The following is a 14,660-nucleotide window of genomic DNA, read 5'->3' on the forward strand; positions in this document are numbered from 1 at the left end:
GTTGGTGCACCTTAATTTCTATGTTTCGTATCACCTGAGCCAAGAGAAACGCCAAAACACATTTTGACTAGCTTAGAAGGATTGATCAAACTGATGTAAAATCCGTCCACAAATTGAGATTCATTTGTGTCAACAGGAAATACTCCAATTTGCACAAACCTCCAGAGCTGTCGTCTGATGGTACAGGTCACAATTCATCCGTCTTCAGGCAAAATTTTTAATTCTGGACAAGATGGTGGGAGCAGTAGATTCATTTTATATCTGACAGGAATAGCAATCAGGGTTCATAAAATGGACTTGCATTACTAGATCGAGACGTGAGTCCAGAATTATTGGTCCTACAGCAAAACACACGCACAATCTCCTGGAAAGTAACAGTAGTGGGGTGGGAGAAACAATTCTCCCACCACGATGCACTTCAATTCCTTGTTCAGCTATCAATAATACTTCGATATCTATGTATGGTTGATACTAGTAGAAAGGTCCATCTGCGCCTGTGTATAAGAATCTTAAATGGAAGTAAACATTTCTGTCTTGAATACAAACTACCAACTTTTTTACATGTATCAAGAAATTGAGAACACGACCATCTTGATTCCCTATTTCCACTTTACAACAACATGCAAAACCATTCAAAATCCTTGCTCAGATTTGACAATGAAGGTTTTAGCCTCATCTTCTGTAACTTCACTGCAAGAATATGCGCATAAAAACAGGGAATAAGCAATTTCGGGCATTTAAAGAAAGAAAATTAGAAACAGGAGTACACAGAGATAATCAGACCTGTCAGCAGCTTCTGTCTTGCTAATTAGTGTGATACCGTGAGAAGCAAGATATTCGCAAAAACTTTTAAGGTCTTTTTGCTGACAGAATTTGTAAAGATGCAGTATGAAATCATTGAACTGTTTCGGCTCCTGCAAAAGAAAAATTGCACATATTAGGACCCGTCGGCATGCATATAAATATACATGAAAAAACAATTAACAAATCCTTATTCACCAAAAAAATGATAAATAAATAGATTCTTATGTCAAATTGGCAGAGTTTGGAAGGGAAGAGACAACAACAGATGCATGGAACCTGTATACAGGGATATTTATCTTACTGGGGGTTGTATTGTTCTGGATGTCCTTAAGCTTATAGAATAAGTTAATTATATTCCCAGACATATAAAATTCTTCAAATAGGTACTAAAACATCACATCAAGCCCAAATTAAACCTTGACCCTGTATATGTTACAATGGTCAAACAACTATCACAAATTTATCACACCCAACTTTCTCCTTGTATCATATAAGGCCACCCATAATCTACTTCACATGGATGATAAACTCTACTCTATTGTACATTAAGTTTTACGTAATTTAAAATAGAGATCTACCAAAAATCACTTAAAGCCAATTAACTGATATGAGGATTTAAATCTGGCATCATGAAATTTAGCAAATAAAGAAGTCCTCCAAATTTCCGGATTTCCTGGAGTACTCTAAAAGGGAGGATCTCATGCCTCAATCTAGTTTATTTAAGCACCACAAAAGTACATAAATTGCACAAATTTGTAGGGGAAATGCTCCACCTTAACATTTTGAGTTCAAATTGCCATGAGAAAAATTAATACTAGGATTTGATCTTAAACAATTGCAGTGAATGTGAAATTCAACACCTAGCTAAATGATGACCTGGTCATACAGTTCTAGGCAAATTTTGAAACAATCAAACGAATGCAAGCTGCCTGATGGCAAGAGGAATAGAAGAAAAGTATTTAGCACTTGAGCATCCTTTGTTGGAAACCAGAATAGTACAAGCTCTAAGGTTACTTGGAGAATCAGAGTATTAAGCAATCGGACATCTCTTGTTGAAAATCTAAATAGTAAAAGCTGCAGGATAAGTATGGTATATTTCGAGATACAGAGCAACCAAAGAGTGAATATAAGTTTACCTGTTCAAGGATACAGCCCTTCCGCAAAGCCGTTAGACATTCCAATGCTTTCTGATATGAATCACCTTCACAGGAGTTCTCCACTAATTCAAAGACTTTATCTTTCATATATTGAATAGCTTTGCTAACCCACTCTGGACTATCTCTTCTAGACATCATTGCTTCAAAGTCTTGAACAGGATTTGCATCCCCAATTTTCTCAGTTTTAATTTTGGATGGGTACTCTATTGCATCCATTGGCTGGGCATCAGAACCATTACCTAAGGCCTCTCTTTCGTCGTCCGATCCAGATGGTTTTTCTTTCAATAACCTTCTAGTTGATTTCTTCAGCTGCAGAACCAATCAAGAGGACTCTGTAAAGATGAACAGCTAGCATAATTGAATTCATGAATATATAATGACTCATGAAAGACCTTTGGGTTCTCCTTGAGCTCAAAGCACCTTCGGAAGTCTTCAATAACAGACTTGTTCTGGAAAAGGATTTCAGGATCAGGCTCCGTTATTTTCTTGAGCGTCTCATCAAGTGGAGGAACAGCTGCATCTTTGTCCTTTGATTTCAATTCCAGATAACGATAAAACCGCTGCAAATTCCAAGCGAACTCTGAAAATTAGGGAAACATCACCGAAACAAAGAAAACCACCAAACAGGAACAATTTGAATAGAGTAATGCACAACACTTGGTATCAGAGATTAACTCCCAAGTATATTCCTTTCTTGATGGTGATGTAATTCATATCTTGGGATCTCATTCCAAGCCAAACTTGTCCAACATCAATATTCTGTACCATATAGCACATCTTGGCAAAAATCTCTTCAGATGTTTCCAGTCACACATCATTCCTTATACTTAGTCACTCATCTATAGCATCTATACGAATCTAGTATTTGATGAGGTATTTAATTTGCCAGTCCCAAGATCCTACAGATGCAAGTTTACAATCCATAAATGTACATGTTTTCGTTGATAAATTAAAATCAATTTGCTACACAATGTCCAGTTCTGTTTCCAGCAAAGAGAGGGCATGGTCAGAAGGTAATTGTGTTTTGTTTCCTCTGCTGATGTGAGGGAGAAAATTTTGTATAGTGATAGAAAAACTAAATTACGCATACAGATAGCACTCCACAGGCAGCATGACATAATAACCAGACATATAGATGCTTCAGAACATGCACAAGTAAAGGATACAAAGTCTTTAATGAGATACTTCCGTAATTCATTACCTCCAGGATAGGATTTGGTGTGAAGTCGGGCTGCAAAATTTCCTCTTTGCCAAGTAGTGCAAGATCAAGCATTCTAACCAATCTATCCGCTGCTTCCTGCTGTTGTTGGTTTGGCTGCATTGACGAAGGTAAATTGCTAAAAGATGGAAACTGGAATTCCCTAACATCCTCAGCAAAAGGAAGAACGTTGAAGCAAAATGAATCAGGCTGCAGTTTGAAAAGTATCAAATCAGCAGGAGAATGTGGAATTACAAACCAACATAAATTATCTAATTAAAGGGGAGGACTTACAATATTTTCATTGTCTGAAACATTAGGAGTTAAGACCCCCACAACGACATTACCCTGTCCTTGTCTCCACACACACCGAACAATTGCTACTTTCATCATTTCCTTCATTGCCCTTGCTAGAGCAGAAACAGCAAGGATGGCTTTTGCGTTGCCTGGTTCAGCAATAAATATGTTGACATCTTTCATATAATAGTGTCTTCAAGGGCGTGAGGTTGGAGAGCACATGTACACATGCAATCCATTCAATTAGGAATATACCATATAAGTCTAACTCAAAGAATCTAGAAATAATTTGGCTATTTTTGCATGATGTATAAATTTCTTACCGCATTATATTTGAAGCATTAGCAAATCCTAGAAGCTTTACACTCTTATCCGGTTTGAACTTCACAGCCTCCAACTCTGCTGATGATATAGGAACAACTTGAGGACCATACCGATAACCTTTAATCCTCTGTTCTGGTGGTACAACTCTAGTAGGATCTTCAATACTTTTATATTCATAGTCAACCTTGACTTCATGTGTGGCAAATTTATCCGTTGGTGGTGCTTTGTTAGAGTATCTTTTCAAAGTGGGGAACTTTTCTTCAGATGTCTTTTTGTAGACCCAAACCTGCATGCAAAATTACAAGCAGCAATAAAACATTCCCTGAAGGCCGATAAGAAATAGTGGATAACATGTCAAAAATACCCAGAAAAGAATTCAAACCAAATATCAAGCACTCAAATGGTTATAGATTTGCTCTATATTGCATCAAAATGGAGACAAGTACTATACATATAAGAAAAATAGCATAACTGCAAGATTAAAAGAAAGAAGAAAGAAAGATGAACACAATTCCATTTCCATTCCATTTGCCTATATAAGAAAATCTTCTAATATTGCACAGAAAGGCAAAACAGAAATGGTTAGTGGTGAATAATATCCCAATCCACAAAGTCTTGTAGCCATAACAAGCATTAGATACTTTTGCAAGGAAAATCAACTTATGCTATTAATTTGCCTAAGAAAATTTTTGTCCACATCAAGATTACATGTATAAACACATCGAATACCAAAGTTTTTGACTGACACATCACATTAAGTTGCACACTGGCCACAATTTCACATTGCCATTTCTGTTAAACAGCATTGCCCCTAGCAGAGGAATAACACAGAAAATTATTCCTTATTAAAAAATTACACTGAATTGTGGCCATTCTTGTCTCAATCACAACAATGCCATTAATGGTGATCAAGCATTAAGCGGGAAAACAGAAAGCAACATGATAGGAGGAAAGAAATAAAATTAACTAATTTCTTGGTACAAGTATAATGATATTCTTGTCAAACGCTGTCCCAAATCACACTATCTGTAATAAAAGATGTAAAGAATTCAAGTGTACAAAAATAATTATTCATCAAGGAGAAAACAGATCACGGATAAACTTATCCGCAATGTTAAGTCAGGCAACAATCTGTTCTCACCTTGATGTTCAGCTTTGGGCTCAGTTCCAAGTCACCTCTGTATATGGTAACAGGAGATATATTACGAGTTCTAAGTGCACCCAACAATTTTGTCGGGCTTTCCACATATACTGTTTTTGTAGATGATTTATTTGAAAACACCCTTAGCAGTAAATCATTCTCCTCCATTATTCTCTTATTTGCTTCCATATTTTGTGTTAGCCTAGCAATTACACAATCCATTTTCATGCCCTGTGCCATCATCTGTGAAGCAATGGTGCTCACTTGATCTTCTTTTGTTCCTTCATATGGATCTTTAATGGGGTGAAGTGCATTTGTGATGAGACAAAGACGTTTTTTCCCCTTGTTAGTTGGTCCAAACTTTTTAATCAGCATATCCATTCCAACAACAATAGCATCAAGAACTATCAAAAAGGTTAAGGCAGCAAGGAATCAAGAGATGACAACTCTTACTAAAATACTGTCATGGCCATATGGCTGTAAGTGAAAAGAAACACAATAATCTTCGAAGTTAATATAGTAACTGCTCGATAGCTACAGTAGTAATTTTGATGGGTGCTCCCGGTAAGAGTCACTCTCTCAAGAAGTCACGTTCTCCCCTAAAATTAGTCAAAACATTACCAAGTTGAAATTTTTTATTATTGTCCTAGATGCTCTGTTTCAAATACTGAAATGCTATATGGAAGAAGTGAAGCACATTTCAAAGAACATTAATAAGTAAATGAGAGGATACAATCACCATCAACACTTTCTCGAGGAAGGTTTTGTAAAGCTTGAAGTAGATCTCCATCAACAACTTTTATATGGCGTAAAACCGTTATATGTTCATATCCACCAACTTCCTTTGTCAACTCGTTTTCAGTAGCTGAAGAACATTAAACACAATCAACCAACAAGGCCTTTGACAAATTTAACAAACGGGTGAACAAAAACAGATGAACTTTCAAAACCTTCATTATCAGACGTGGCACAAAGTCATGTAAAACAAGCAACCAAAAAAAATTGTGGGTGACACATTAAAAACACTAAGACAATAATAGATGAACAAGAACACTCTGAAATACCTTCAGTTCCAAATAATACAACTCCTACTTCATCACTTTTGCTGTAAATCAGCTGCAAAGTTGTAAACAGTATCACTGCAAAAGCAATTCTTGAAAAGGGACACTATACACAACAAGCTACAGGGTTTCTACATTGAAAAGATTGAAAACCATAAAAAGAAAAAAAATACCTTCTTCTCAATTAGCATAGAACAAACTTTTTCAATTTGTGGAAGAATAGCATGCATGGTAGGACCAACATCAAGCACCAAGACCAATGCTTCCTGTCAAAATTTGGAAAGTTAACAATCATTAAACCAAAAAAAAAAAGGTATTATATCCATGCACTAACAAGGAGAGGGACGCAAGTTTAAAAATTCCATGGTTGTAGAGCATTTAGCTCAACCATTTTCACCCATAACCAAATGAAAATTTGCCGTTCCTTTCACTTTCATCAAGATTAAGGTTATAAACAACATGATGAAGTCATGAAACATATTGGTTTATAAAACTAACTGCAATTACAAATTTTGATGTTTAATCTTTCTCCTGGTATATTGTGTGTCAACCAATCAGTAAAATTCCACATATTTTCCTCTTAATTTTCTGAATCAAAAATCAATTTTAAGCTAAGAATTATTGCACTCCTCTATATTGTATCTAAGTTTAGACTTAGCAATAAAGTTTCAATATTGCTTCTTGTACAGGCATCCTGAAATTTTTATCAATTTAAGCTAAAAAAGAATTTTTTTAAAAAAAAATCACTTTTTTGACCACCCACATTTTCAATCAAAAGTTGTTCACTTGTTTCATGTTTACATTCTCCTCTACATCTTCTCTTTCAGAGGGGATAAAAAAACCAGATCAAACCCTAATAGAATTGAATGGGAGAATGCGAAATCAAACTTAGCACTGACCTATTTATCCATATGGTTTTGCAACCCAATCAGCTTAAGAAAGGAAACCAAGATCCCAACAAAACCCCCATTCCATGGATTTCTACGTCGAATTTTATAGTATACTCAATGCAATTCATATGCAAGCATGCTTAAGCTGCGTTAGACAATCAGCATACTCAAAGGACTAAAGCCTACAGCAGAAACAACTTGCCCGAAACGAAATTAGAAAACCCAAAAAAAGAAAATCCACTTTTTCTAATATTACAAAGATAATAAAAAACTAGCTTAATTCGTCACTGGTTTCTGATGCAAGGAAGAAGAATCCACTAGCAACTAAATAAAAATTAAACCTTTCGAAAAAGAAAAAGAAAAGAAAAGACTAATCAAGGGAAATAATAGTGCGATAGTTACCTTGTTTCGAGCCATTTCCAAGTAAACAACACACGTTCCAGTAGTAATTTCCTTCTAAGTTAATGGATTTTTTTATTTTCGAACTTTTAGAAGTAGAACTCCACTGTCGGGGCACCACAGTAGTAGTTCATCTTAGGTGCTTCTCTCTTCCTTTCTTTCTTCTCTTCCCGCGCCTGGTAATATATGGTGTATTCTTTTGGTAAAATTACGATTTTATCCTTTTCTGCTCCACAGTCCAACAGTCCGCACCGCTTCAAAGCTTCCACTAGAATCCTCACCAGACCACAACTAAATTGACATTTTATTTATTTTAAAAAAAGAGGAAAAGGGGAAGGAAGGGTTTTAATCTACGACCTCTAATTTCTCCATTCTTGAATTTTAATCATAAATTAAGACTTCGTTTACTTCAATTAAAAATTAATTAACTTCAAAGAAAAGAAAAAAACTTCTCAACTCACCATAATTAATTAACTCGATACTATTAGAAAATTTTATATAGTATAATTTTTTATTGTTCAGCTGCACTTTTACTAACCATGTCTACGAATATTTGGACTCTCAAATTTCCTAAAAAAAAAAAAGTCTAGAAAGACCCGTAATTTAATTATTCCTTCCAACTTGAACTGACATATTATCAAAAGTTGAATAATTGTAAAGAAAAGAAAACTGCATAATTTGATCTTATTCCTTGTGTTTTAACCTCTCAATTCATTCATCTCATCTGATTGACATATTGGATTTTTTTTAAGTAATAGTGCAGTTGACATATATATATTTAACTTAAAACATGAATATACATATTCACAATTATTGCACCTAACATTTAGATACTTTTTCAATTAACTGTACTTGTACTTTTGTGAAGATTAATACCTCAAACTTCTCTTAATGTGAATTCAAGCACCCGTTAATCAAAACCTAATTTTTTTTTAAAAAAACAAACAACATGAGTTTCTTAAAAAATTTTACCAAAAACAACGGAATTGCGTATGAAAATAACAAGTTTACCGTTTATTTTGACACGACCTTTCGAGCCGAAGCAGCTTTTGAGCTTTGGGAAATTTTGCGGCTTTTAATTCAAAATCTTCAAATTTTTTTTTTGCTCTAACACTTCCCTTGAATTTTTTTCGCTGCAGGTGGGGTTCGAACCTCTGATCTACAGTTCAAAGAGAGACTTAGCCCAATTTGATAACCCAATTCAATACTTAAATATAATGGATTCAGATTTTAACATATTCAGACCATTTGACAATCAAAAAATGAACATTTGAATTAATTAAGTGACACTAAATTTTCTAAACAAAACTTGATTTCAAAATTAAATAATAAACTATTCACTTATCATTGAATATAATATACATTTAAATATATTAAATTTAATACTTAACAATTTAATAATTTCAAATTTCAGACTTCAATTTTATCAGCCTTAACCTTAGTCCTCTTCCAAAGCTCAGTGGTTTGCTTCTGGCATTCTAATCCCCAATTTTCTAACTCATGAACGTTGTGTTGCACATTTTTTGGACGGTGTCGGGTACCGACCACCAACAAACACGGGAAAGTCCAACGTACCTATTTTATGCTGCACACCCACGGGATAGGACTCAGAAAGGACAGGACGTAGCGTATAAAAATTGGTAATGGGAGGTGGGAAGGAATCCAGGAGTTCCCCCCCCCCCCCCACCACCCCAGAGCAGAAACAAGTCAACAACCCTCCCCCCACCCCCCGAGGAAGAACCTAAGCGAGACAGAGAAAGACGACGAGAACTAGCCAGCATCGTTAGCTTGCACTAATGGCGGCGTCTATGGCGACTCCAGGCATCCACTGTGCCCACAACCCAAAAAACCGGAGTAGACGTTTATATGCTTTTTCCTCCTCCCGCATCATTAGAGCTGAGCAACTGCAGCCTCAGCCGCAGCCACAGAACCAGCAAGCGGGTCGCAGGTAGGTACCATTACCATATACACCTCGAACAGCCTCCTCCACCCCCCTATTGTCCTTAATTCTTGTTTGCCGTCTTCATCTTTCGTAAAATTGACCAGAAATGGAAATGTACTCGCAATATTTACAGGGAAATAGTTCTCAGAAGCAGTGAATTAGCAGTTCTTGGAGCCATCTTTCACTTCAGGTTCTCCTATTTTGATGTTTACCAACACAGATGATGCTTATTAAGCCCATGCCATACGTGCATAAAATTGTTGAATGCTGAAAATTGCTTTCTTTTCTATATGTTTCTGATGCAGCGGAACAAAGCCAAACTATTTGGGGATACAGAAGAATCCTCCTAGCCTGGCGCTTTGTCCAGCCACCAACAATTGTGTGTCTACTTCTGAAAATACCAGCGATCTCACACACTATGCGCCGCCTTGGTATTTCTTCTCATCTCCATTTGTTCATACATCTTCTTCTTCTTCTTTCTCCCGAATTTGGGACGTTCGTAGTCAAAAGTTCTGGTCGGTGGTGTTTGGAAAAACAAATACGCACGTGTTCTTTTGGAGAGTCTGTACTGTGTGAACTTGTTTGTCAAAGAGGAGGAGCGAGCAGACAACACAAAAAAGTGAAATTTGATTGGGACATGAAAGAAACACAGTATTTCCTCCATACATTTCTCATTTCCAACGTGGGTCGTCATTCTTTGTAGGAACTACAATCCTGAAGAGGGGCGCGGAAGTACGAACCCTGTGAGTAGGGAAGTGGCCATGCAAGAGCTTCTTGAAGCGGTAGGGAACTGCTTCAAGTGAAGCTTGAGATTGTAAGACAACCAACGATGCTACCATTCCAGACTTTCTATCATCTGATTCAGAGATAACTCATCTTGCAGATAAAATCAACAAAACCTGACAACTTCAATCCAAGAATAGTGGAGCAGAAAGATGATTATGTGCGCGTGGAATATGAAAGCCCTATCATGGGGGTACGTGTTCTCTGCAATAATTTACGCTACTGATTTCTTACACTCTACCCTCCTGCCAACCAAAATCACAAAATCCTAAAGATCAAGAATTTATGCATATTCTCTGTTGCCAGTTTGTGGATGATGTCGAATTTTGGTTCCCACCGGGCAAGAAATCTCTTGTTCAGTATAGATCAGCATCTCGTTTGGGAAATTTTGACTTTGATGTGAATCGAAAAAGAATTAAGGTATGAGCCTCTCATTACCGTAAGCTTATCTGCATTCATGCATCTGTATGACGCGTTGCTCTCCTCCACCCCCACCCCCCTGCCGGGCCCCCAAAGAAACTAAAGATCTATTATTGACTATTGAAACAGGCCTTGAGGTTGAAATTAGAGAAGAAAGGATGGGCATCAGAAGTCAGCGCTTGAGGAACTACACAGCAGAAAGAGAAATATTCAGCCTCTAATGCTACAAGATAACCATCAACTTCATCTATCAGACCTGAAATTCTTTCTGTACTGTGCCTTTCACTTGCTGAAGCTTGATTAAGTTTAGTTTACCTTTTAGCCTTTTAGAAGAAAAATCCAGGTCCTGTAGCTTCTTGGAGAAAAATAATGGTAACATGTAAGCATACTCTATTGAGGTGAGGTAATTTTATCACACGCAACTGCAATGAAAACAGAATAGTTCCTTGATGGGCTACATACATTCTCAACAATAATACTAGTTGCTATCGAGTATGAGAACTACAATTTAACTTGCTACCTAATGGTTTTCTTGGTTGAAAAATATATCATTAGCACCCAAATGCAGTAGCTTTGCAGTAAATAATTTCAAGTACAACAAAAGAAGATTAAAAGGAAAACAGGGGACCATTTCAACAGAATGGTTATGAGAAGGTGTTGGAAGTCATGATCGCAGCATTCCCTCATAAAGAAAATATTCAAATTGTATGGTCAGAAAGCCCATATGCGATTACAATCCATGCAAAAACCAGATTCTGTCCAATCAATTACCAGCTTAATATACCCTGAGCACCCGAATTGGAGGATATTGAAAACAGAAACTGCGACATGGTGAAGAAAGTCAATCTTTTCTCAGCTCCATGTATTCACGACGAATGCCTTCAGCATTTAACACAAGGATTTCCAGCTTGTCACCCTGTTTAACAAATAAAGTTTCAGATGAGCAGAAAAAACTGCAAACCATTCACAGATATTCAGAGAAATTCACAAATTATAGTTACACTAATGGAACTGCACTTAGCTTCAACGAGAGTTGCAGTGGAGTTAGATCACTATATAGATGCCTCTAGTAAGAATGAAATTCTGGAATTCTTGGTAATCATATCCAGAGCTATGACCACAAGAGGAACGAAGGCTAAAGAATGAAAGCATAAGATTACTACCATCAGCCTCCCCCCAAATAAACCAAATTCAAATGTAAGTTTATGAAGGCAAATTTTGAGAGGACAAAATTCATAAAGAATCTTGAGATTGTTCTTTTATATGCATAGTGATGCGGGTCAAATAGAACAATAATACCCAGAATCTGGGTCATCATTGAACTATTTCTACACAATTCCAGAACTCAGTCGATTATGTAACCAATTCACTTTTACATTGGCCTGTTATGAAAGCAAACACACATATATGGATGAATAAACCACGGAAGCTCTCACCAGGTGGGTTTACTATCTCTCCTATTCTATCAGATGCTGGTTCAAGTAAGGATTCAATGCCACTGGAGCAAAATTTTTCAGCTCAGTGTCCTCCTAGAAGAATCTTGGGATTTCTAAATTATTGAACTTTTACCATTGACTTTTACATTCTCTTTTTCACAGAAAGAAGAGAAAAAAAATTAGAAATCAAACTCACAGTGTAGATATCCCTTTCCGTTGCTGAAGCAAAACATGTTTTCACCAAGTCTACAGCTTCTGATTCTGAAAGTGGTGTAACAGCATCCTGCATATATCAAGCAGCATTAGTTTTGGAAATTTATTACTAGGCATGAGTCTGATGTAACAAGTATGGAGGCGCAGACCTTAGCAGGTAATAGCAGTGGACTTGGAGATTTCAGTTGATTGTCCAAAAAGGGCATAATGAGTGTGGAACCGGAACCTTGGGAACTATATCCAACCCTTTCATAAGATCCAACAGCATCATATGTAAAGACGCAACCCTTACCTTTTCAAAAAGACCAACATAATGATGGAAAAATTAAAAAAGAAGGAAAAAAAAAGAAACTTGGAACAAATTCACATCTCATGCAAACTTTTGAAGTCTTACCTTCACTGTCAAGACCACCTAGAACGTTGAAAGAATAATAAGGGAAGAAACGCTTGTAATAGAGGGTATTTGAGAGCAGCTGGGCCATAGCAGGGCAGCTCATCTGTTTGTTATGCTGATGTTGATATACCTACATTTTCAGACCAACATAATAAAATATTAGTCCTGAATTACATAACCTTGCATTCACTTGCAATTCATTTCCCTTTAAAAGACCAAGCAGCACAAGAAAAATTGGACAGGAAGCTCAAAAGAGCTCACAGAGTAAATACTGTCCTCTGCATTTCCCCATGTTTGTCTCATTCAGTTGAAACGAGAAGCATCTTACTGTTTGAGAAGAGGGAAAATTTTGATCCTCATGGCACCAACCACAATAGATCACAAGGGGGAAATATTCCCAGAGTCCCAAAAAGAGAACTCTTTTGTTTTTCTTTTTATTCTGAGGTAAAACTTCCATGCATATCTCTGGGTCCAAAGCAAGCTGTTTGAATAGACTTTTAAGAACTCACCAAGTGCCTAGCTTCCAGAACCTTTTGTAAAGCCCTCACATCAGCCTGAAAACCTGAGGAAGCCATCACAGATTTGTCCGCTCTACAAGATCATCAAAGAAAATAAAAAAGAAGAAAATAACTGAGCCTTGTGGCCAAAGAAAACTTAAACAGCCTATAAAGATTGAAGCTTGATAACATCTCACAAACAAACAGAGACTTGCGTAGAAACTAAGAAACAGCAGAAGTTGTAATATATGAAAAGGGGACTTTTCCCATGCTATTGGGAGGAATGACTTAAGATTGTAGCCAAGTATGTAAACAAATGTTGGCCTGACATCTGCACAGATTACAGAGAGGATTAATTAGACTAAAATAAAGCTAAAGATGGTACACCTTTTCTACTTCTGCTATTCACAGCATTCTTGTTCAACATCAATCAACCCCAATTATTTGCACTAGGCACATTTGTCATGTAGCAAACACTACCCATTTTCAAATTTCAAGTTGTACAATAAATCACTCTAAAACCAACTGACTCTTTCTCAAATGAACCTGCTTACGTGGGTCATAACCCATGTTTTAAATTGCGATTTGTGTTTGTGACATCTAGTGTTGTATGTGAACTACAAGAATTTTTTTCCCCTCCCAGTGAAGCTACCAGGTTTTCCTTCTCTAAAATGCAGAAGCAAGATTTACACAATTCAAAACTTGAAGCAAATTCTTTTTTTTTCCCCCCTCAATAAGCAAAGATGACAACTTGATTGAAATTGGACAATAGCTTAGTTGTTAAAAGTCCCGTTAAACAGGGTTTGGATTCTTTCCCTCATTGCACCCCTTCCCTGCTTCTTCCCTCTCCCCCCTCTCCCCACCCCACCAAAAAAAAAAATTAAAAAAACAAAACAAAAAATATAATAACAAAAAAGAAATCAACTTGATTGCAGATTAAGAATGGTAAGATTGATAACGCCAACTTTCATCACAAACATCGTTCTGGAAATATAAGAACTGAGCATTTAAATCAAGTGAAAAGCATACATAAAAAGAATAAATCAACTAAAAAGGATTACAGCTGAATGATTTTGGAATAATCGCGAGTAAGAATATTGTAGCCAGTAGACATTCGAGTATCGGCCGCAATCACACAGTAATCTGCACCTGCAATCGCCACACAAGTCCTGCACATATTCCAAATTCATCATCAGATAATCACAATTACTCTTGTAAATTCGACAAATTTGGGAAGATTGCCAGATTGGGTGGACTGGAGAAGTAGTACCCTCCATTGTTGTCGTACGGAGACCAGTTTGCTTGCTGAATCGGCATCGTCGAATCCAAGATATGAAAAGAAAAAAGCTGGGATTTTCAGAGAAATCTATGAACGATTGAATCGCTTAATCCAAGTTGTTCCTCCCTCTTTCTGCTGTTTTGCTGCTTCTGTTTATATAATCTATTATGGATTTTCTTTTCCTTTCTTTTCTTTTCTTTTTCCTCAAGACAAAGATGCAAAGAAAATTCGAGTTGGAAAAAATGAAACGAGGTCGTTTCGGTCTTTTGACACAATCCGTGGGGTAGAACAGGATTATTAGAGGATTGATGTAATTTTCGATCGTCTCCCCTCTAGTTCTTTAAATTACGTTGACCTCCACTCAAGTTTCATGTTCTACAAGTGTCTTTTAAGAATGGCAATTGGGACAGGTATCTGCAGGGGCT

The 14,660-nt window shown here is 36.7% G+C and overlaps 3 protein-coding genes across 5 annotated transcripts; 1 reads left to right on the forward strand and 2 right to left on the reverse strand.

Moving 5' to 3' along the window:
- Window positions 1–283: 283 nt before the first annotated feature.
- Window positions 284–7,517, reverse strand: LOC113727716 (ATP-dependent DNA helicase 2 subunit KU80). 3 transcript variants are annotated; one of them, XM_027252031.2, is made up of 12 exons: window positions 7,275–7,517; window positions 6,156–6,248; window positions 5,986–6,037; window positions 5,655–5,786; window positions 4,922–5,325; window positions 3,780–4,066; window positions 3,454–3,649; window positions 3,163–3,276; window positions 2,354–2,521; window positions 1,941–2,270; window positions 784–914; window positions 284–690 (listed from the first exon to the last, which is right to left on the reverse strand). In XM_027252031.2, the coding sequence occupies exons 1-12, from the start codon at window positions 7,287–7,289 to the stop codon at window positions 633–635; spliced, it is 1,980 nt and encodes a 659-aa protein (XP_027107832.1). In that variant the 5' UTR covers window positions 7,290–7,517; the 3' UTR covers window positions 284–632. The 3 variants fall into 3 exon arrangements, with proteins under 3 accessions (XP_027107832.1, XP_027107831.1, XP_071932526.1); XM_027252030.2 differs by having other exon boundaries at window positions 3,163–3,369; window positions 7,275–7,514; XM_072076425.1 differs by lacking the exon at window positions 7,275–7,517 and having other exon boundaries at window positions 3,163–3,369; window positions 5,986–6,060.
- A 1,363-nt stretch (window positions 7,518–8,880) lies between these two features.
- On the forward strand, window positions 8,881–10,873 carry LOC113727714 (uncharacterized). The gene is made up of 7 exons (XM_027252028.2): window positions 8,881–9,219; window positions 9,347–9,403; window positions 9,519–9,644; window positions 9,917–9,995; window positions 10,097–10,189; window positions 10,303–10,416; window positions 10,546–10,873. Exons 1-7 carry the CDS (start codon window positions 9,068–9,070, stop codon window positions 10,597–10,599), a joined length of 675 nt encoding a protein of 224 aa, XP_027107829.2. The 5' UTR covers window positions 8,881–9,067; the 3' UTR covers window positions 10,600–10,873.
- A 94-nt stretch (window positions 10,874–10,967) lies between these two features.
- On the reverse strand, window positions 10,968–14,407 carry LOC113727715 (proteasome subunit beta type-1). Its single transcript, XM_027252029.2, has 7 exons — window positions 14,227–14,407; window positions 14,018–14,125; window positions 12,969–13,050; window positions 12,460–12,589; window positions 12,215–12,357; window positions 12,049–12,135; window positions 10,968–11,332 (listed from the first exon to the last, which is right to left on the reverse strand). The coding sequence occupies exons 1-7, from the start codon at window positions 14,271–14,273 to the stop codon at window positions 11,258–11,260; spliced, it is 672 nt and encodes a 223-aa protein (XP_027107830.2). The 5' UTR covers window positions 14,274–14,407; the 3' UTR covers window positions 10,968–11,257.
- Between the last annotated feature and the right edge of the window lie 253 nt (window positions 14,408–14,660).

Source organism: Coffea arabica, chromosome 2c (assembly GCF_036785885.1).
Source record: "Coffea arabica cultivar ET-39 chromosome 2c, Coffea Arabica ET-39 HiFi, whole genome shotgun sequence".
Classification (NCBI taxonomy): Eukaryota; Viridiplantae; Streptophyta; class Magnoliopsida; order Gentianales; family Rubiaceae; genus Coffea; species Coffea arabica.